Consider the following 24116-nt stretch of genomic DNA (forward strand, 5'->3'; position numbering starts at 1 on the left):
ATTTGCTACTTTTACATACCCTTTCCCTGTAGAAGCTGATGGAAATTCCTTTGGGGCCTTTTGCTTTCCCTCAGAGTCAGAAACTTTTGTGTTGCTAATAGAACTCGGCTTCATTAGCATTTCAAATCCTGGGATGCTCTTAGAGACCAGTGTTAGATCTGAGGGGCTCCCCAGCCCCAACCTGATTTATCAAACCTGTTTAACTGGAATCTCCAATGGTCAGTGACACTGGTCAAAAGACCTTATTTGTGCCAGCCCATCACATCAGGAAATTATTTTCAAGCATTCTAGAGAAGGACACAGTTATCATCTGAGAAGATTTACCTTTGTCTCTCTCCTACTCTATGTATTGCCTGCCAAAAAGCTACCCTCTCTTCATCATCTCTGGGGGTTAGATCATGGGTAAGTGATGTGGCAGAGTGTAGATGGATGGTAGGTAGATGAATAGATGGGTAGATGAACCAGTGGGTGGATGGATAGTTAACTACAAAGGTAAATGGATTGGCGGATGGGTAAATGGATGGGTGGGTGGATGGGTGAAGTAGATGAATCAGTAGGTGGATGGAAAGGATGGGGGGATGGAATGGATGGGGGGATGGAATGGATGGAAAGATAAGGCAAGGTAGATAAATAATGCAAGTCTTCCATCATACACTATCCCTGCCATTTAATCAAGAATAATTGGCCTTATGTTCCTGAGGCTGAAGATCACTTCTGCAGAAAACAGCAAGTCCTGCCTCACACAGGAGCCAAAGGGTGGAGTTTGTCAAATATTTCATTGCCTCTCTGACTCAGTGTCTGCTTTGTGAAATAAATAAAACCATCCTCCTTTATACAATATATATAAATGCTTTAATGCAGTGGTACTTAACCAGACACACACATCAAAATCTCTTGGGAAGCTTGTCCTACTCACATATCCTGGGACCCCACAGCCTGAAATGTGTATCCTGATTGAAAATTACTGCCCTGACAGAAGATTCTCTGTACCTCATAGCAATAGTATTTGAGAGTATTTGAGCTATGTGTTCCTGACTTCATTTTCTCTTTGCAGATATTCCACTAACATTTGTAAGTACTCATTGTGTTTCATGCAATGTTCTAAGTGCTTTTATTTGCATTATGTCATTTAATCTTTACCACCACCCCTTCATGGAGGTACCGTTAATATCTCTATTTTATAAGTAAGGAATAAAGGTATGCAGGGGTCAAATAACTTGCCTAGTGAATAAGAGGCAAAGCTGATGTTCATAGTCAATGTCCAAACTCTATGGTCCCACCCACCATGTTATAGTGCCTCTCTGATCACTAAGCTAACCTTTTAAAGCACCATGATTCAATAGAACTTCCTGTGGTGATGAAAATGTTCTAGATCTGTGCTATCCTATTAACATAATAGCCACCAGCCACATGTGACTTGAGAACTTGAAGTGTGGCTAGTGTGACTGAAGAACTAAGTTTTTAATTGGATTGCATTTTAATTAATTTAAACAGCACAGTTTAAGAGCCAACTAAGAGCCTCTGTTCATACATAGGACCTCCAAAAAATTAAGTGCTGAACTAGGAATTAAAGTAGGTATCTCAATTACAGACATTATCCTTTATTAATAATATTAACATAAATAATTGCAAAGCAGTCTTAGAATCCTTTGTGCATCTTTCCATCCCTGAGAGGAGTCTTGCTGTTCTCCTAAGCATTCTGCCAGCTACGTGGCATACCTACTCCGAGCTCATTGAAGATGTATTGAGATGAGACAGAAAAAATAATTTAGGCAGGATAATACAGGGAACGTCACGGGCAAGTTGTAGCACGGTGGTGCTACTGGCATTTATTCTCAGGAGTCATTGTTACAGTTTCCATTTCCCAACTACTGCTGTCATCTTTTAGGGCAAGGTGGTTAATGGAAACAATGGGCTTTAAAGCAGAGCTTGGAGATAGAGAAAAGAAAGTACAGGGGCACTTGGACTCACCTAAAGGAGACATGCAACCCCACACCCCTTCTTACGGAAGGGAGTGAAGACAGTGAAGTAGGAAGGTGGGAAATTATGAGCCAAGAGAGAAGGAAAGATGATTCTGGGTGAAGTAATATAACAAGAGTCATGTGGCACACAAGTTGAAACTGGATGAAATGTTTAAATGAGAAGGACAATTAAAGTATTAATAAATCCCAAATGCATATGCCTGGGTTTTACAGGGATGGAGACAAGCAATATAGAATTTGGCAAAATTGTTCAATATTGGACAAACTACAGCCCATGGGTCAACCCCAGTCCACCGCTGGGTTTTGTAAATAAGGTTTTATTAAGCACACCCGAGCCCTTTCACTTCTATATGGTCTATGGCTCCATGACGCTACAAGAGCAGAGTTGAGCAATTGCAACAGAAACTGTATAGCCTGCAAAGCCTAAAATATTTCCTGTGGACCTTTACAGAAAAAATGTTTACAGACCCCTGGTTTAGAACAAAAGGAGAATATACATTAGCACAAACGATATAGCACAACTCCAAAATTTGGAATGCAGTTTTGTACGGCCATAAGATTTGTAAATGCATATCATCTGTGCCCTGACAATGCTGCTATTAGAATTTTATCCAGGAGATGTTTCGGTTTCTTACATACCTACAGGGCTTCTTATAACACTGAAAAACTAGAAACAACCTAACTGTCCAGTAGCTGAGCACTGGTTAAACGAATGACTTTACATTAATGTAAAGACATACTATTTGTTTTCTTTTTTTCTTAATGAGATAGTTCTATAGGTACTGTTTATTGTGAAGGGTTCTCAAGAAATAATGCTCAACAGAAAAATGTTGCAGAACATTATGTATTAATTGATTATATTTCTGTAAAAGCTACAAACTGTCCCCCAGAAAGATATACAGGTATATGCCCAGCAACTCTGACAGTGGCTGGTCCATGGTAGGTATTCAATATGTGATGAATGAAGACATAGAGGAATTCTGCATACATTTACATATATTTTTTACTTTTCACTTATGTCCTCTAGACTCTCTGAGTTTTTGCAAATATGTATTACTTTAAAAAATTCTAAATTAAAGAAGGGGGGAAATAAACAAGAAGTAGCTGAGGAGTAGTCTCCCCAAGCTATTAGTCACCCCAGTTCCCCACAGTGATCATGGCACCTGCAGTGGCAGTAGATTGAGAAATGGTTGATGGCTCTTTGCTCAGTATTGAGGCATTGAAGAGGGCACAGATTTAGGTTTTAAGTTGGGACCCATAGAAAATGTTGGGTTTAAAGAAGTGTCTCTATGTGTCATGCACAGAGAAGCAGAGAAGCTCTGAAGAAACAACTCAAGGGTGGAAAAGGAGAAGAGCGCCTTGTCATCCTGTGGAATGTGAGTCACCAGGTGGGAAGACCTCATCAAGGAAACTAGGAAGAGCAGGAAGCTGGAGAGAACGGAGCCAGTGAAGAATGGACACAGTGGGCAGTGCTCAAGTGGAGAGACATTTCTGAGGGAGAACGCATGCTCTGGGTTCTGAGAAGAGCCGGTCTCTACCCAGATGAATAGAGCTGCCCTGCAAGGTCAAGTTTGGAAAGTGCTTTGGTGTCTTCTGGTATAAGATCTGTGGACATCAGCAGTCCCAGTACATTAGCAGCTGTTCAAATGCAAGGGCCAAATGAGGTTTCTATGAGCTGATTCATGTTAGAGCGTCTCCCAAATACCAAGACATCTGCCTGGCGGTGCGGAAGCCCCGGGAAGAGCTTCTCTGCCTGCCTTGTGCTGGCCACACATCCCTGCTTTGGTTTCCGTGTGCAAACACACATATCCCTCAGTGCTACCCATTTATTTCCCTGGCAGAATTGCAGCAAGGGGGGTTTATATGGGATTAACCGTAAAAAATAAATAAGGAAGGCTTCTTTGAAAAATCAAAAAAACAAAAAAGAAAATGAAAGAGTCAGGTGTGTGTGTCTTTTTAAAAGGATAGGTGTCCACCTTCCTCCACCCCACCCACGGGTCCACCTGCACTTTGCTCAACTTGTGCCTGGGGTGGATATGTCTGCCCCTGGGAGGATCTTTTTATTTAGACATCACAAGGCATTTGACCAATTTTGAACACAGCCGGCTGCTATAGTGGTGCACAGACGCCTGCTCTTTCTTCACAAAACTCTCCAGTTCAAACATGTTTGCAGAGCATGATTCATGGCGTTTCTTTCTGGATTGTCCAGTGGGTAATTGCTGTACAAAAACCAGAGAAACAGATGTAGACCCTGAACCCTGGCTATAAATTTTTGTTTTATGATTATGGGTTTCAAATGTGCTGTGTCACACTGACAAATACACAGTTACTCTGAAACAAAATGGCTTTTGCGCTCAAACTTTACTTTTTTGTTTGTTTGTGGTTGGAAATACTTTTATTAGAGTTCTTTCATCATTGATCAAGCGCAAAACAAACAGAGGAGACAACACATACCAGAATGTTATTTATGCCATACCAAAGATGTTTAGGAAAGGTTTCATCCAATTGACTGACGTTAAAATAGGTGTCAACAATTTAAACTTCATTATCAACACTCTAATGAAGCTATTTTTCACTTTCTACCTATTGATTAATCTTTATAATACATGGGTATGTATTTAAAAATTGTGGTTTATCTTTCCTTAATTATACTTAAGATGAAGAATTTTCAGGAAGGTTCGAGTTTTCAAGAAGCCTAAGAATTAGATGTACTGATGAAAATATGATGAGAAATGTGTGGCTGAATTTGGGAGCTGCTTTATAAATTAATACTTGGATGAAATAATAGCTCTAGTAATTGCTATCAGCATAATTAATTCATAGTGAGAAATGATGAGTTGACTAGCAAATACTGGTACACTCTAAGAAACCTGTGATATTCTATTCATAGGATTTAAACACCTACCATTCATCTCAAGGTCCAAGTTTATTTCTCCACAGTTAAGAGAACCCCAAGGTGATTATACATTTAAAATTATCCGTAGAAAGAAAAGACCAAATCTCCTAGCCCTCCACTCCCCTGACACACACTTTGTTACTGTTTTCGTGTTGTGACATAGTATTGAAGGTAGGAATTCGGGAGCAGTCATATTCCTTCCTAAATGAGGCTGATACTCTAGCTTAAGAAATGAGAGTAGACAGAATTTGGGGGACACCATCCCCATTTTTGCTTCCCTGTGACCAGTGCACCCCACCCTTTGGAGAAATGTCAAGCAGAGAAGTGCTATGGTGTCCCTGGTTATCAAATACCTGTACACACACACCTGGCAGTGGTGCCGTGCTTCTTATCTCTAACTTGGTTCCTCCAGCTGTACTTTAAATATGGTTGCTTCCTCCCCTCTCCTCAAACAGCTTTTTATTCACCTCCATTATCAGGTATAAAATGAACCCGCTTTCCAGGGAACTCTAAGGACCTTAAATAAGCATTCAGAGCTCTAAGTCTCAGGGACCACATAAATGCTGGCACAAAATGTGGGACTGTATATTTACAACTATCTTAATGACGGTGTGTTAAATGTTTTGTAAATTCCTCTGTACTCCTTGCTTAAAATGTGTTTTCTTTGTCATTAAAGGGTTTCTTATAATAAAGCTCTGTTACAAAATGATGGGCATATAAAAAAAGAGAGAGTGAGAGAAAGTAACAAACACACAGTTTCAGCAAAATCTCACCCCTTTATCACCCTGGATTTTCAATAGCAAGAACTGAGCTTGCTGGGCTGAAAATTGTTTTAATGCACCTTCATAAAAGGATCTTTGACTTGGTAAGTGTGTGTGATGCATACTTTTCATGTTACGCCACAAGTGCCACTTAGCAACTCTGCTAGATAGAGCCGCAGTTCAGCATGGGGCGGGATGCCCCCCGACAGGCTTTTAAAAGGCCTGGATGCCAGTGCACATTCCAGCACTATACACAAAAAGAAGACTGAGCAGAGCTCTTCCCTGCAAGGGGCGAGGAAGCTGTCCCTCATGCCCACCCACACACCCACCCTGTTTTGTGGGAGAACTATATAAGTAAACACTGCAGAGGCAGTGGAGGAGGCAGGGTGTTTTAATTCCTCCACAGTTTCCTTTCTTTGATGTACATTGCATCCTTTAAGCAAGTTGTGCAAAGTGGCTGCACAGCGGATTGGCTCTCCCTTTCAAAGCTCTCTGCCTGGGTTCCTTTGTAAATATTGCATGCCCTTCTCTGTCTTTTAAGATTGGGTAAAAGGCTTCTCCAGCGAGCCCCTAGGTTGGGTCAGAATGGGAGATATAGAAACCAGTCTGTTTCTCTTAAAATTATTCTAAGAAATAGCCAAGATTGGGCAGGGACCAATGTTGATGAAAACTGACCCTTGGAAATATAAAACCTTTACACTTAACCAGTTCTCAAAATATGTATTTAACTATGTGGTGGTGGGTGGGTGGGGGGGTATGATGAGAGGTCACCGACATGCTTTTCAGGGCCCAAGGCTGTGAGAACAGCAAAGCAAATTTCACAATGGACTGGGTTTCCAGGGCCCTGAGTTCCAGTTATGGTTCTGAGCTGTGTGATGTCAGGCACGTCTCAGCCTCCCTGGGCTTCTGTTTGCCCAGTGGAAAAATAAGAAGATGAAATCACAGCTGATATTTGTCCCAGGGCAAGTAGGAAGGGCCATACAAGCATTATTTAATTCGTTCTCACAGCAGCCCAGTGAGGTGAGTCGGAGAATAGCCCCATTTTACAGAGGAGGGGATGCGGACTTCGAGAGATGACATACTTGTCCTGGATGCCACAGCTGGTAAGGGTAGAATTGGAATCTAGTTCAGTGTGAGTCCTGCACCCATGCTTTAGACTAGTGTATTGTTTCCTCAGATGGGGACCTGAAATCCTGTGTATCTCCGTGTGATGGGTTGTGTGTATGTTTGGACCATGAGTACGTAATTCTTGACTGCTCCTGTAGGCTGCGCATCGACCGGGAAGAATTTTCAAAAAAGTAAATGAATCCAGAGAGCAGGATTTTTACTCCAGAGCAAATGCAACCCACTCAGCCGGGGCTCGCAAGAGGGATAAAGAGAAAAAAGACTCAAATGGAAAGTTTCCCAGCCCAGGGCTTCCCGGAGGGGTGGCCCTTCTCTGGGCTAGAGCTCAGGGCTTGCATGTGCTTTTTCGGGAGTGGAAAAATACATAAGTTACGAGGAATCTCACAGACAGACAGGCGCGCAGAGGAATTTAAAGGGTGGGCTGCGGGAAGGGGGAGCACGCGCTGCCAAGCTGAGCCTGCAAATAAAGGGGCGGAAAGGGAGAGAAGCCCCAGCGGCGTGCAGGCCCCTCCCCGGCTCGTTTTAAAAGCACTTCGTGCATTGTTTTCCAGGTGAGAAATGGGAAAGAGAGCGCCGGCTCGCGCCGCTGCCGCCGCCCCGGCTGTCTGGTTGCAGGGCTGCTGGGAGGTTTTAAGCTCTGTGAGAATCCTGGGAGTTGGTGATGTCAGACTCGTTGGGTCATTTGAAGGTTAGCAGCCCGGGAAGGGTTCACCGAAAGTTCACTCGCATATATTAGGCAATTCAATCTTTCATTCTGTGTGACAGAAGTAGTAGGAAGTGAGCTGTTCAGAGGCAGGAGGGTCTATTCTCTGCCAAAGGGGGGACCAGAAATCCCCCACGCGAGCCGTTCGAGGACTGGGAAGCCGAGGACGCGAGCCAGCCGGGCAGGGTTTTCTGGGCACCGTCGGGGTAGGATCCGGACCGCCTTCGGAAGGCTTTTTGCAGGCATTGGCGTGGAAGAAGAACTTGGGATCTTGCTGGGAACCCCCCGCCCCGGCTGGATTGGCCGAGCAAGCCTGGAAAATGGTAAATGATCATTTGGATCAATTACAGGCTTTTAGCTGGCTTGTCTGTCATAATTCATGATTCGGGGCTGGGAAAAAGACCAACAGCCTACGTGCCAAAAAAGGGGCAGAGTTTGATGGAGTTGGGTGGACTTTTCTATGCCATTTGCCTCCACACCTAGAGGATAAGCACTTTTGCAGACATTCGGTGCAGGGGAGATCATGTTTGACTGTATGGATGTTCTGTCAGTGAGTCCTGGGCAAATCCTGGATTTCTACACTGCGAGTCCGTCTTCCTGCATGCTCCAGGAGAAAGCTCTCAAAGCATGCTTCAGTGGATTGACCCAAACCGAATGGCAGCATCGGCACACTGCTCAATGTAGGTTTATTTTTTTCCCTTCTTCTACCAAGAAAAGAAATGAATTGTCTCTCTTGCATGCAATAAAGACGTTGGAAACAAACTGCATTGGTAGCAAGACAAAGGATTTAATGATTTAATGCTGGAAGGGTGTGATATGCTGGCGTGCATATTGATTCCCTCTGCTGAAAATTTCCTGTTAGATGTTTTCTTCCCAAACAACCCCTCCTGACCCCTGCTTCTCTCTTTACCAACTGTACAGTCTCTTGAAAACAGTTTAAAAGATATGCATGGAGGGGGGAGAAAAAGTAGAGGGTGACCACAGGACTTTGAAACATTCTTCAAGTAAGGCAATTTGACACACTGCACAGTTTTTACTAAAATGTGTGCAGAGGGAAATTTAACTTTGTTCTGTTTAGTATTAGCTACTAGTTGTATATATTCCCTCCCTGCCTCCCCCTTTATATTTCAACAGTTCAAAGTCATTAAAATATGACATCTTCCTTGCAAGGAATTTAGCCTAATTAACGTGGCTGCTGCTCCTGAAGTTCATAAACCACCAGTTAAAGCTGCCGCCTCCAATGTTTTCCTTGCTAAAGAAAGGCAATATTTCTTAGCATTGACCCTGCTGCCACCTTTCCGAGTCACTTTGTTGCTCTAAGAAGTTGCTGTTTTGCTAGAAAACTACTGGCAATGAACACCCCTTGGGCTGAGCCATCCATTATTTCCAAATCTTGCAATTCAGCCGGGAACCTGGACATCGGTTAAAGAAAAGGAAATATAAGTGGAGTAGGCCCGTTTAAATATATATATATATATTGACTATTTGTTTATCTGATGCTGACACCTTGCCGAGGCATGCATCTGGTCAACAGTAGCCTGGCAGCAGGCTTGAGAAATGACCAGAAGTCCCAGAAAATCCCACCTTCGGGTGGCTGTAGTGGGAGCCTGCAGGATGCATCACAGCCCTGACAGTGATTTAGATAAATGGCTCAGCTATCTATCAAAATGTTTTTAGTACTTTATTTGACAATTCATTGGAGCATTAGCCTGAAAATGACATTTTAAACTTTGTTTTCGAAGAGGTCAAAGTTTAACTGGAAGAAATTGAGTTTTCCTAAAAACATAGTGCCTTAGCTATAGAGGGAAAAGTAAAAGAAAAGAGAAGGGACAATAACAAGATTTAAATTGCCCTCTCTGAAACCTTTTCTTAAGAATAAAGGCTTGCTTCTTGGGCCAGGAAATCAACAGGTTTGTAGCAGAAAAATCAATAACCATTTGATGACAACACTCTGGCGACTTAATATTTTGTAGAGACATAACCAGGGCAAAAACAATATCGTTTTCAGAAGGTGTCTTAATCTTCAGCTGCTCCCCAAATGCCTTTTCTTTCCCGCTGTCATATTTTCTTTCCAGAAAACTCCAAGAAACTGAGTGTTCCAAAATAATTTTCCAACCCACTAACATATCTTTTAGACCTGCCCTCCCCTCTATGTAGCAATTAAAACAGTACGAACAATTTCTTTTGGGATCTCAGGGAGCTGTGGCTCTTGAAAACTTTTTTCTTGCGCTAGAGAGTTCTAATGAAACATACTTTTTCACCAAGTGGGGAAACATGCCAAGACCTTGGTGGAAAGCTGTTAGACCTAATAGAGCTTTTACAAGTAGACATTCTCCCTTTTGTAATTAACCCTCCAAACATGCCTATTAAGATGTAGGAGTAGAGGGAAAAGCTTTGTTTGTTCTTGAACAAGTTAAACAAGGGATTTGCCTTATCTAGGGAGAGCTAGTGGTGAATGTGTCATTGGCCTAGGGCCTGCCGATAAGCAAGAAGTGTTGATAACAGCAAAGTTCAGCTAATCAAAGAAACTTGCATTAGAAAAAGTAAATAAAGGCTTTTGACAAAGGGATTTCAGAAATTCCTGTGTGTTATTTTTGTAAGCAGGGCAATTAGCGCTTATTGTGGCCAACTTCACAAGGGCTTGAATCCCAAACCCCAACTTGGAGGTTAAATTAATAAAATGCCAATATTGTTTTATGCCCCTGCAGAGTTGCTTTATCCTCCATAAACCACTATATGGCCAGTCAGTTTAGTTGTTCAAGCGACTTTAAGTTTTTAAGCATTAATAAGAATGCTAACAAATGTATGCAGACAGTAGGTAGAATTTTTGGTGCTTGGTTCAGCCTTGGCATAGCCACTTAAGTCTTCTGAAATAAAAGCATTAGGGCTACGTTTGTATAAGAACAGAAAAACCACAACCTTTTCCATTTAACTTAATGACTGTTTTGACGAGAAGCAGATCTGTTTGCGCTCTTAGCACAGAGGAAACGATGGGCAAGGAGGGGAAAAAAATCGTACTAAATTCCAACCCAAACTGTTTTCTGCCTTGAGATCCTACTTATTTTTTTATGGTGTGTGTGTGTGTAGCAATTAAAGTAAACTCTTTGAACATAAAACACTGAAGAAGCTTTCTTTGAAAGGTGTTAGAAATATCCTTATTTTCCTTTTTACTTTTAAAGACAGAAAAACGATATTCCAACCAGCTGCCAGTGAGGTAGGGCCTGTAAATTGCTTGTTATAAAAATTCAAAGTCAGGATCAATGGGCTACTAAGGGAATCTAGTATAAATAATATGACTTAAGACTGCCCATGGAAGGTATCAGAGTCTCTAAATTTTTGTTAAATTGCCTCCTGGATTATCTGGTTTTCGGCTGTTCCAGATGTTTGCAACATTAATTGCTCGGTGGGCATTGGATAAATCCTAATATTTGTGGTCTAAATATAGTTGATTTTGGTGAAATCATGAGGTGACAACTTGTTGGCCCTTTTCCCTGTCTTCTCCCTACTCAACCCACCAAAAGAAAAAAAAATTCTATTTGGCAAATTATTTTGCACATTAATGAAGAGAAATAATCTGTTTAAAAAAAACAGTAGCGATGTGTGATTAAAGAATGAAAAAGTCCCCTTCTCTAAACCCTGGGACCTGAATTTTAAGTATTAAACAGTGTCTAAATCCTCTCCTAGTGAGATATAAATTGGGGTCAAAGTGGCAAAATCAAAGATACCCTCTGAAAGAGAGACTAAATAAAGACTGACAGCCACCGTATGAACTGAATGGAGTTTTGAATAAATATTTCAGTGAAAAGGCTCAATTGTTTTTCTAAAGTAGGACATAATTTTCTGCTTCTCGGCCACATGACAGTGGTAACTAATACCATCCATAAGAAGAAAGAAAAGGGACTTTTGCTTAAGTCTCAGAGAGTACAGGACAGGGTTGTTTAAAAATAAATGGAAGATTCATGAAGTTTTCCTTGTGTCCAGTAGAAAAAAAAAACAAGAAATACTAAAATTTTGTAAATATTCAGATAACTTGGTACCCTGGGTAAGGAAGTATGGAAGTGCAACTTAGAAAGAAAACTGCCTGAGTTTAGATTTTATCACCAGAGAAAGGTAGATTCCCGAAATTAACACAGTAGGAAAAGTGGGCATCTGTCTGCTTAAATTTCTGCTATGGAATTGATTTGCAAGCTCTAGTTAGGATTTGATTCACCAGCCCAAACGCAAAGCTGTCGCATTGGAACCAGCCTTCTTTTTTTTCCTTACTAGATAGATGACCAGAATGGAAATTTCTGATAGGTTAGCTGACTTGAATCAGAAGGTTTCTTCTCAGTTCTCGAAGCTTGGGTGAGTGGGACAGTATATAACCTGGTTAGTATTGTCATGAACTTTTCTTTAAAGAGTAAAAGTAAAGGAAAGTTCTTCGGAATTTAAGATTCTTGTAATTCACCTTCAATATGTTAAGCCCCTGAGATGGCTGAAAATGCGGGACAACCTTACTGCTTTCTCTTTTATACATTCCACAAGCATCCATAAACTATCTCTGAAGGCAAGTGCATGATAAATGATAAACATGATAATCTGCTCTCAAGGAATTTATAATCTTTAAAATAATTTAAAAAATATTTTTTTAAAGCCTGGGAACTTTTAACTTAGAAAGTTACCCTGTAGAAGGAAGAGACAGATAAAAAACCGAGATGCCAAATATGAAACTCTTTTCATGTCACACAGGATTTATCAAACAATAAATGCAGTGTTCATTTTAGAGCATCTAAAAAAGAATCTTCTATACAGTTTGAATTATATGTGCCAATACATTTATCCTTATATGACATTTTTATACTTTAATGTTCTAATATAAATTCAGTTAACTATCAATTAAATAGATTATTTCAGAAATGGGAGGTTTTGATGAAGATTAATCAGAGAAATCTTGGCTAAAAACCTTTCCAACACATATTAATGTAGAATCTTGCCTTTCAAATTACAGGGTAGTTATGGCAATCATACATCTCAGATTTTCTAGAATAACCCACTTTCAAATATACTGCCACAATTCCCATATAAATCATTGAAATATGCCAGATATTTCAATATGACGACATTTCTTAGGCTGCTCCTTGAACCCAGGAGTGAGTGGCACAGAAAGTCTTTGTTTGGATTCTGTAGTCAGTATAACTAGGGTGCTCACAGCTTAATTTTTCCATTATGAGTGAAGATCGCCTTGTGCTCTGGGCCATTCTCTTGAACGTGAATTCCTTTTGTGGCAAACTGTATATCTGTAAATAGAAGGCATCATTTGCAAAATGGATGTAAATTAGGATCGGGGTTCTGACTCTAGCACGTGTGTGTGCTTGTGTGTTTATTGGGATTGGGGGAGTGTACTGAGATTTGGAAGGGGCAGAATTGTTAAATTAAATGACTATGAACAAATCTGTATCAGTTCTTGGCCAGCTTCTTAAACTGGAATTGGGGGTGATGGAGAGAGGAGAGCAGTTAACTCAGGTTTCAGAGTTATCAGTATCCTGTCTGTAAATGGCTTGGCCTAAGTACCTTTTGTTAAATAGGAGATGAGATAACCTGCCCCACCTGTAAGATCTAATAACACAACCTCATCAGTCAATATGTTGCCCTGAATTCTCTTTTCCTTCCTGGCTTCTTTACTTCATTATTAGTTAGAATGATTCCTGTCCCATCGCACACCCCCAAGCCCCCTAAATGAATAAAGAATAAAGTTGCAAAAGTTCTGTCTACCTAGGAAGCAGTAGAGGGTGGGTCTTCAGGTATTGTATTACCTATCTTGAGCTTTCAGAGCGTCTTAGACGGGAATTCAAACAGGCAATAGAACTGCTGACTTGCTCTTTCTCAGGCCTGGCAGGATGGGGACCGAAATGGGGCCGTTTAATAAGATAAGGCTCTTGGTCCCCCGCACAATAAGGCCAGATAACAGGAACTGACGTCAGCCAGGCGACTCAGCCTGGCCAAGCATTTCCTCCAGTTCAGGGCACATGGATTCCAGGAGTCTCCAGGCCTCCCTGCAGCTCAGAAGTGAACCAGGCAGACAAGGAGAAGGGAGCTAGTTTTAGCAGGGGTGATAGTGGGTGACAATATCCCTCACTCCCAAAAGGAGATTTCTCAAAGGAGAACAAAGAGTAATTTAGGGGAAAGAGAGTGATTTTAATAAAAGGAGATTCTGAGGTTATAATTGCAGTTTTACATTCTCATATAAGAAATCTTTGTTTCCCTGCTGTCAACAGTGTCCCTCTGATGTCTCATAGGATGGTCTGTCCAGCAGTCACCAGGTATTATGACCCATGAATGCTGCTGGCTCCCCATATAGAACAAGAGGGAAGGGAACTCACATTGTCAGAGTTAATCCCTGGTACTCCTGTTTACTTTTCTGAGTAGCAGGTTCCCACTCCCGCCGGCTTCATATGACAGCATTGGGAAAGCCATTTCATTTGCCACCAGCTCTGAAAACAGCTCAGAGGTCTTCCTCCCCTTTCTGCCTTCCTCTTCTCTTTAAACTCAAATTACTTTTTGCCTTCACAAGCATTTCCAGTTAGAGATTTGGAGAAGGAGAAATTCAAAGGAAAGAGCCCTATTTTATTTTTTCAAGTTCATAGGGTCTCTATCCACTGTTAAAGATTGCTCCTTTTCTTTTTTTAGGTTTAGGGTTGGCTAAGGAATGAGTCCCCTAATGTGACTCAGATACAGTGAAATGTTTGTTTTTTGTTGTTTTTGTTGTTTACTGATTAGTTCCTGTTTGGCACAGATGATATTTTACCGAATCAGAAAAAGAAAAACAGCTGAATTCAAAATACTGTAGAAGTAATGATGTAGGTACAGCCAGATAAAATGAGGACCTCAGGTAATGGGGAAAAGATGGGGATCATATTTATCTCCATATTTCTGTAATTTCCAGAGCAAATGAGGAACTCAGATAACAAATACCTCTTCTCAAAAATATTAAAGCTTTGGGGGCTGTAGTACCTTTGTCTTGTCATCAAAGTCCATAATTATGAAGAAGCTGAGAGTGGAAGGCTTTTTGAAGCTTCAAAAGATGTTTTAGGGTCTGGTCTATTGGAAAGCTTGGGGATATAATTAGCTAAAATGGAAATGGAGGCAAGCGAAATTTAGTTCCTGATGTTTTAATTTAGCTCAGTACTGCCATGTGCTATTGAGGAGAATTCTTAAAAGCAAACATAATTATTTCATTATAGGCCTCAGAATGCTTTCATTGGCTTTAATGACAAGATACTATATAAAAAGCACACATTTTAATTAGTCCTTCTTATATTTACATCAGATAAATAACAAATAATTGATGAAAAACAAGTCTTAGGGATGGATGATTTCACGGAGTGCGCTGGTTACAGTTTAATGATGAAACATTTTCTCTGTTGCTTTGCATTTTAATTATCCAGCAATTACAGTAGTGGTGCCGTGGAGCTGAAATATCACCGTTGCCATTTCATTACAAAAAAATCACAATTAATGCCTATGAATCAGAAGCCGAAAAAGGTAGCTAGAAGCGCATCTCAGAGGAAGTAAATTGCCAGTCCCATTAGTTTTACTATGGTTGTTCCCGCACATTTTGATCACTTTTATCTTTTACGCTTCATCTTTTTGGATTAAGACCGTCAGGGGTTGCACATGTGTTTTTATGGCCGCATCTTCTCCTGAATACCTTTCTTTCTCTCTTGCTGCCTGTTTTGAAGACTTGCCTGCCATACCTTGCCAAACGTGTCCTGGTCATTCAGAGAGCTTTTTTCCATGCTATGGGCTGCTTTTCCCTGGATTTTATATGAAAACCGATTTCACATGATTCATCCGTTTTGGTGTACAGAACACTAATTGTTATTATTGATTTTAAATTCCGTGACCATTACAAGTAACCCAGATGACTGGCAGATAAAGGGTAATAATCCATGGAGTTCTGGAACTGTTTCATGTTGGTCTGGAGTACTTTATGTGATCAATATTAACTGCCCCATTGAAACTAACTGCTATATCAAATAACAGTCAATCAAATGAATGTGCTTAGAGATTATTTATTGAAAGCTTTAATTGTTCACTGGGGCCCTGCTTATCAGAAGAAACAATAGGAACTAGAAATAAGATGAGAAGGTTTGGACTGGCTGTAGAAGTTGGAGGATGCAGGTAATCAAGGCATCATCTCTCTGCTACTTGGACGTTGAGTTTCTAGAAATCCGTCCTGGGCTGCTGATGGGCAGAAGTCGCCCCCTCTCATGCGAGGTTATCCTACCCTCTGTGCCTGGAGAGTTCTCCAGAGGAGAGTGTGTGATGATTTTCTTGCCTTCAGAGGCGGTGGAAAGTTGTCACTCTCTGGGTTTGACTGTAGCTTCCCTGCACTCCCTAGTCATATACATGACCCCATGCGTCTCCCCGCGGTGTTCCCTGTTCCTGCCTCGTGGGCTGACATCATGGGACTAGCCTGACTGGACACAGGATCAATTTCTGCAGCTGTGAAATGGCAATAACAGTGTCTATGTCTACATTGAAGCCTTTATAGAAAGACTAGAGGTAACGTCAATGAGGGTTCTCTTCCCGCCCGGAAAGCACACTGAAGTCACTGAGGAGAGCCCTCTGAAGTCCTTGGGACACCAGTGGCTTATGTGGTTTTGCTGATAATGACCAGAATTCTTTTGTCGATGCCTCTTTTCCTCCGTGAAATGGTTACTCTGTGGCTCCTAACCCAGGTGACAGTCCTTCCTGCCTGTCACTCTGGATAGCACTGTGGTACTGCATCGGTGGTGTCCGTTTGCCAAACCCCCAGATTTAGTGCAAATGATTGACTTTTACAAGTGAGCATTGTCCCCTCCGAAGTTGCCACAGTGCACTTCACCCAGAGATGCTGTCGGGATGCTGTATGTTTTTATCTCGCACTGAAGGATTAGATCTTGCAGCATTCCAATCAACAAACAGCGCGCGGGTGTTTGCCACATTCGGGCCCCCTGTTGTGTTCTGTGGGGGACACGGAGATGAATCTGACACTGTCCAGGCTCTCTCTGGACTCACAGTCCAGAGAAACTTGTGTACACAAGTCAGTGTGACACAATTTTCATGACACAAACACAAGAATGTCCTTGGCAGTTTGAACCTGAGTTTGATTATGGAAAGACCTAAAAGCCACTGAGAACCATAGCTGGTGCACAGGGTGGAGATCAAGGGGGTTACACATTTTTGTCCCAAGGTACAAGAGTGACATTTTTCTGTATGTCGGCCTCATAGGTAATTTCTAAATGTGTTTTATAAAGCAGCATTTTAAACTTATCTTCAGCAGTGGGATCAGTGCCTACCTGCCAAACTTGCATCTTCAAGACTCTCCTATTGATGTTTCTGGAGTGTTTGTTAAATAACATTCTTTTGGACTTAAGTCTGATTAGATTAGATTTTTAAAAATCACTTATGTCTTTATGATTGTTTCTGTGACTTATTACTGTGTAACCACCTGACCCCCAAAGTAGTAGGGTAAGAATTTATTATCTCATTATTCTGTGAATGGACTGGGCTCAGCCGGGTAGATCTTCTGCTCTTCATGATGCCAGCAAAGGCTGCATCATCCCAGGCTGCCCTGGGCTGGAGGTGCAGGAAGGCTTACTCCCAAGGCTGGCAGTCGACCACGGGTGTTGCCAGAGAGCTCTGCCAGGACTGGGAGACTGGAGTACCTGCATGTGGCCCGCGCTGCTCACAGCCTGGCAGCGATGTTCTGAGGGAGCAAGTGGCAGCACACAGGCCTCTTAAAGACAGCATCCAGAGCTGGCATGGCATCACCTTCAGCACATTCCCTTGGTTAAGCTGTCACAAACCAGCCCCAGTCAGTAAACCTACGTCTGAGTGGGGCAGTGACAAAGAATATGCTGCCATCTTTTGTCACCATATCCTTACATACGTACCCTCTTATCAGAGAGGAATGATTTGTCTTCTGACAAGAGAGACTGTGTCGAAGAACTGTTGTGGGGTTTATAGTTTGTTTTTTTGGCTGGTTAAATATGGACTGTGTATGTTGTTCCCAGTGAACCCTTACAAACACTCCTGTGAGGAAGATATGATTAGCCTCATTTCCCAGAAGACAAAGTTGCAGCTCAGAGAAGGTGTGTGACTTGACTGAGGTCACACAGAGAGTGGGGTTGTAGAGCCGGGCTTCTGATCCCAGAAGGGCTTTTCTCCATGGGGTATTTTGGTTTGGGGGAAATGCAGAAAAGAGAGGTGAGGAACCCCACTCACATTATTCCTCTGATCTCATTATTCCTCTAAGGGAAGCCACAGCCTATTATGTTGTAGAAAACACCAAGGCTGTTTTACTCTTTTGTCCTTCTGTTTTCCATCCTGTTTGTTGGGAGTCTGCGCTGACCTAGTCCTTTTACAGCTCGCAGGAGCTGGGGTCAGGATTACTCTTGTATTTACTGAGGAATCACAGGAAGGGGAGAGAGGAGAAATAAGGTTTCACAAGTTATGCTGGTTCACTCGTGATCCTCATCTAAGATGGGTACTAATTGTTCCCAGTAGGTGGTACCTCTTAGTTAAGCAGCATTCTTGTGTCTTCACTTTATTTGAAATCTAGCTGTTGTTGAATTACATATTTAGGAGACAGAGCTAGACGGGCGAATTGAAGTGGTTCGCTGGAGGCCATGTCGTGGGTTCTGGATGGAAGCCGATCTAGACCTGTACAATGGTGCCGCGTGTTCAGAGTGTACCACGGGGTGCTATGCAGTGTGCAGGGAGCTGGACGCTCTGCATGCACATCCTCATCTGTGGGAGCTGGAGTGCCGAGTTGCTTCGGTTGTTTTCATCTGTAGAAAGGATCCATAATGCTTACCTTGCAAGCTTCTCATAGCCTTATATAAGAGAGTGTAGTTAAAGTATCTGATTTAACTCATTAAATAGATCTACCCCCATACTTTCTTATGAATTATTTTAAAATGTAGAAAACCTAGAAGAATTTTACAGGGAACAATGGGATACCCACCATCCTATCTACCATTAAAGTCACCAGCTTTGTTTTTATCCATTTCTCCTGTGTGTGTGTGTGTGTTGTTTTGTGTTACTGATTGGATCCCCTTACTAACCTGGGAAGTCTTTGAGGTCAGTTATAGCGTCCTTAACTTCTGTTTTTCCAGTCCTAGTACAGTACTTGGTACTTGGTCAAGACTCAGTTAACTATGGTTGAGTCAACAGGTAAGTCCAAGCACACCACCCCGTGATGTATTTGATACTAGCACTGTCCAACAGAAGTTTCTACACTGATGGAAATGATCTATAATTCTGTTGTCCAATACAGTAGTTGCTCACCATGTGTGGCCGTCAAGCACTTGAAATGTTGCCAAAGTGTCTGAGCAACTGAATGTTTAATTTTATTTAATTTTAATGTATTTATCTTTCAGTAGTCACATATGGCTGGTAGCTACTATATTGAACAATGCAGCTCTATATACTATAGCTATTAATATTTTTTCAATATTTGTTCACTCTCTTTATTTCCTTTTTCCTTTAGCCTTTATTCTTCTTTTCTACTGCTATTAAGGAGTTCTAATTATCTCTTATATAGTGGGTAAATAGACTGCAGGAGAATGTAAACAGAATCCTGTAGGGTGGTGATTTCAGTCATTGTTTAAGTTGTTTTCTTTCTGGGTGGAACTGTTTTTCCTGGGGCCTGGCAAATACTTATTACTTATTTTGCTAACATTTATTTTGCAGAGCTAAACCAAGATTTTCACAGAATCCCTGTGGGCTGGACTTAAATTATGTTCCTTGTAGTGATCATATCCTGGTGGCAAACAAATTCTATTTCTGTGCTGCATGCCTGCTTGGGTTTCAAATGGACACAGATTATCTTCCAACATTTTCAAGCTACTTTCAACTCGGCTTAAACATCTTGAGCTTCAGGGAAGCAGAGGGGAACAGGCCATGCTTTGTAGAATACAGACTCAGTGTGTGTTCTAGAAAATGCCACACTTTCTCTCCCACAGGCACCCACTGCCGCTTATATGTGTGCTCTGCTTGGTAACCCAGTCCCCAGCACACAGTAGGTGCTCAGGAAATATGCTGAATACATTTCAAGTGGTCACTGCTTTTTTGTCACTGTGTATGTTGGGGTCACTCAAAACAGCTGAAGCAAGCTTGAGAGATCTGTCAGAACTTGGGCGGTTCACCCCGGCTGTTGTGGCAAGCCTTATAAATATGTTAGCCGGAGAACTGGCCTGAAATATGAGTATGAGATATTTTCTTGGGCTTCTGGCATTCACTGATAATCCAGGAATAGATTTTCTGATAATGCTTCCTGTTCAGCAGGATGTTACCACTCTTTTTCCCTTTTCATTGCCCATCCCTAGACATGGTGTAAAGAAAGTAAATAGAAATGCGGCCAAATCAACAATCAAGAGAAACTTATGGAGCAAGGTTCGTGTCCCTGCCTTCCTTGAGTGGTTTCAAATGGTGATTGAGTTTTAGTGTAATGAAATAATCACCATTGCCATAATGAATATTTATTAAATTATTACTATTTAATAATATTTATAAATTATTATTCATGACTATGATCTGCCACATGTGCAAAATGAATTCTTTCAGCTAATCCGCATAGCAGCCTGAAGAGGAAAGCGCTGCTATTGCTCCATTTTACAGATGAAAGTTCCCTGGGCACAGGAGGTCCGGGTCCCCAGCTCAGATCTCCCAAGTAGGAGAAAGTGGGATGAAAGTTCCCACCTCAGTGTGGCGGCTGGGTTTCCAACTACACAATGTAAACACCTCTTTGCTTTGCGGGGAGGAGGAGCTAGGAGGATTGGAAGCCTCAGAACCCACAGATAATAAAAGGGTTTCCAAGCAAAGGCTGGAAACAATACATTTCTAACAAAATGGGCAGTTCCTCTAATTGCTGTGCCCCTACTGTTCAATTCCTTTTTATGTCCTAATTCATTAAGTTATGTGCACACACAGTCTTATTATTTACAGATGTACGCACTTTTAACTGGCTCATACGAAACAGATGTTTCGTGAAAGGTAACAGAGAGCAAGGGATCTAAGCCCCACTTTAGTGGGTATCAAGTGAGTATTATGGCCCATTACCTGCAGGTCGTTTGCTATTATTTTGAATTGCAATGTCCAGTGTGGGGAGGAGAATTCAGTCTGTCCCCTGGAGCAACAAATAAAAACACAACGATCCTATAAGCAGACACCTGCATCTCAAAAGTGGGCATGTATAGGTGACAGGCAGGTGGTGTTCACATGTGGGCTCAGGTGGGTATGAATGAGTTTTATGAGCAATTTGAGAAAAAAAAAAAGACCTATTGCATTACAGTTGGCTTTTATTTTCTGAGAGCCTTCTTCCATGATACTTTAATCATTACAGTTTTGAAATTTATAGCCGAGCAATTATCGTACTCCTTTTTATCTAGAGTCTCTTAATTATTTTTAGATGGAATTATTCCAATGCTCTTTTTATAGGCAGGAAAGCACACAAAGCTTGGACATTGCATGTGATGTCAAATTACTGTCTAAAAACATTGAGGTGAGCCCTTTCCACAGGTTCTTTATGGTTCCAGCTAAATAATCTTCAGTTAATAATAACTAGAATTAATCTGTGTTATATATTGCTACATAACGAACCAACCCAAAATTTAGTGACTTAAAACACTATTTATTACTAACCTTCAAGGTTCTGTCTCACTTGGCATTTTTTCATGTGGCTGCCGTCAGCCGGCCCTGGGGCTGGACTCATCTCAGGCTTGACTAACTGGATGTTCAAGTGGCATCTCCATTCTCATGTCCAGTACCCTGAGAGTTCTGGAGCAGCTGGAGGCTGGCCGAGCATCTCTGTCCCCCCACACGGCCTCCTTTGCTGGCATGGGCTCCCTTAGAAGCATGGTGGTCTCTTGACATAGCTTCTTCCAGCATAAACATTCAAAAAAAACTAGTTGGAAGCTGCAAGGATTCTTATGATCCAGCCTCATGTATAACACGGTATTACTCTTGCCACATTCTGTTGATCTTAAAAAAAAAAAATCACCATCACATCTCAATTCACACACCATCACAGATTCAAGGGGAAGGGCCTGCACATTGGTGTGGATGCCTGGAGGTGGGGTTCATTGATAGGTCATCTTCAGAGACCACCCATCATACTAACTGTAGAAATAAATTCATACCTCTTTCAGTATAAGGTAACATAGCCTAATAAAAATAAACATGACTAGTTCACATCACCATAAACCGGGTGGCATATGCAGTGAAAAAATATTTCAATACTTATTCAGAGTATTGGGGAGCAATAATAATCACCCCTCAGAGTCCACTGTGAGATTTATTGTTTATGAAGTGTCAGGAGTTCTCTAAACAAACAAACAAAAAAATTGGAGTGAAAAGATGGCTGGAATCATGTCATTTTCCATGTTGAAAGCTGGAAAGCATCACAACTGAAATATAAAATGGGACATGAAATATTAAGTGGCATATTAGGTTTATTGCATATATGACCATGAGAGTGCCTTTTATTTTCTTATGGAGCTCTAAAAAAACCATGTAATGGATTAAAGGTATTAAAACTCCCATATTCTGCCTGGCTCCAGGCCAGGGAACAACGCATGATAAATAATCCCAATAGACAGTATATGTAGGAAGGAATTTTAAAATGTATTTATGATCCACATATTGACCTCCCTAACTAATAAAAATGTATACATGAGGTTAGTTTTGAAGGAAATGGGCAGACCTTACACATTAATAGTGTATATAAATAATGTGTATACTCTAGCATTAGCATCTTAAAAATTTCCCGCATCTCTGTGACATATGGCTGTCTCACTCTATCTTTACCCTGGAAGCAAAGCATGGGTTTTATAATAATGTGCAATCACTTTATAAAGGAATAGTTTTAATTTACTTTATCTTAAAGCAGGGGTGCAGACACTGAGCCAAATCTGGCCTATAGTTTGTCTTTTTAAATAAAGTTTTATTGGAACAATTCATTTACATCTTGACTGTAGCTTCTTTCCCTGTACCATGGCAGAGTTGAGTCACCATGAGAAAAACCATTTGGCCCACAAAGCACCAACTATTTACTCTCCAGCTCTTTGAAGAGAAAATTTGCTGACCTTGTCTTAAAACATGAGTAAGATGACTTAAAATAGAAATGATTGTTCTGCTTCTCATACATAGTACTGTTGTATGTGGATTCATGGGGCCAGTGCTGGATCAAGCCATTTCCTAACTGTGTGTGATCTTGGCCTAGTCATTTAACTTCTCTAAACTTCAGTTTCCCACTGTTAAGGATGGAGATTAAAAGAATTGATAATGATGATAAACCTAGCTCTTCACCCCTTTGTCATGAGAGAGCAAGTAGGGGAACATGAGTGAAAACAAACCTCAAGTCATCCACCACTGTTGGCAGATTTTGCTGAATTGGCTGAAATGATCATGTGTATAAGGACTTCTATGCAGATTTCATTCTTTCACTCATTTATTTTTTCAACCAACACTTACTGGACTCCTGCTGTATTTCCAGGCACACTTTTAAACACTGAATATTTAAAGGCAAGACAGCTGAAGTTTGTGTGTGCTAAGAATATGCCACATTGTGGCAGCCTTGGACAGCCATCAGATCCTTCCTCCAGTTGGGCCCATTTGTGGTATATTTAGTTGTCCATTTACATGGGCTGAAACAGTGCCTTCTAACTTCTTTATAACCTAGCAATTTAGCCTGGTGCCTGGCCCTGTCAGGTGCCCTGTAAAGATTTGTCAGCAGCCAGATGTCAGCCGCAGCTGTGGAAGGCTCTCAGTGAGAGATCACCAGGGTAGAGAGGTGTTTTTACAGAGGCTGTTCCTGAGGGTTCTGTGCACATGGAGCAAGGAGGAGCTGGGAAGCCCATGAGAAGACTGTTACCATACTTTGGATTAATTGAGGGTCTGGGAAGGAAGGAGCAGTTGAGAAGAGCATAAAGACACAAAGCTGACACAGCTCATGTTAGCTTGTAGAGAATCGCTTATGTAAAAAGGGACAATTAACCTGAGAGGGAAAATGGAAGTACAGGTCAGCAGATAACACATGAGACTAATGTGTAGAAGAAAGATGGGAAGGTGAAAAACATTGAGATTCATCAACACACAGGTGATCCTTGCTTATTCATGATGCTAATTGTGCTGGTGTAACATTACCATTTGAAGGGATTGTGCCAAGGACCCCTTAGAATGATTTATCATCTAGTGCTCATAATGATTCAGTGAGGGGTATACTCTCATTTTGTACACAGAGAAACTAAAGCTCAGAGAAGTTAAGTAACTTGCTCAAAGTCACATAGCTAGTGGGTTGGTTCAGGAGTTCGTGCTTACAAATCACATACCCAACCTTGTCTGAGAAGATGGAAGGAATATCCAAAGAAAAAGATCTGAGCCTTGGAGCCTCCTCACAATTGGAAGACTGGTGATTAATTTCTTTGAATCATTTTTTCAAGTTTTCCTTATAAATTCTTTTTTCAAGAACTAAAAGCACTTGGAAACTGTCATCCCTCTCACATCAAGAAATATTGAAAAATCACTGTGAATGAAAGAGAAAATCACCAATATTGTAGTGTTTCTATAATCTGAACAATTCTATGTGGAAATTTAATAATCTCTTAAAGTAACTTTCACCCAGT

The 24116-nt window shown here is 41.3% G+C and overlaps 1 protein-coding gene across 4 annotated transcripts in view; it reads left to right on the top strand.

Annotated features, from left to right (window-relative positions):
- RARB (retinoic acid receptor beta) overlaps window positions 1-24116 on the top strand; it is a 368014-nt gene that overhangs the window by 202249 nt on the left and 141649 nt on the right. Inside the window, exon 1 of one of the 4 annotated variants that reach the window (XM_073223415.1) lies at window positions 7183-7315. The exons of 1 other annotated variant lie outside the window; for it this stretch is intronic. Coding sequence is in view for 1 of the 3 variants with exons in the window: in XM_017679051.3 (XP_017534540.1) it covers window positions 7991-8147 (157 nt within the window). In the remaining 2 variants the exon portion in view is untranslated. Of the gene's footprint in view, window positions 1-7182; window positions 7316-7454; window positions 8148-24116 lie in introns of those variants that run through there. 2 more of the 4 variants (XM_073223416.1, XM_017679051.3) reach the window with 2 other exon arrangements.

This window comes from Manis javanica, chromosome 15 (genome assembly GCF_040802235.1).
Source record: "Manis javanica isolate MJ-LG chromosome 15, MJ_LKY, whole genome shotgun sequence".
NCBI lineage: Eukaryota > Metazoa > Chordata > Mammalia > Pholidota > Manidae > Manis > Manis javanica.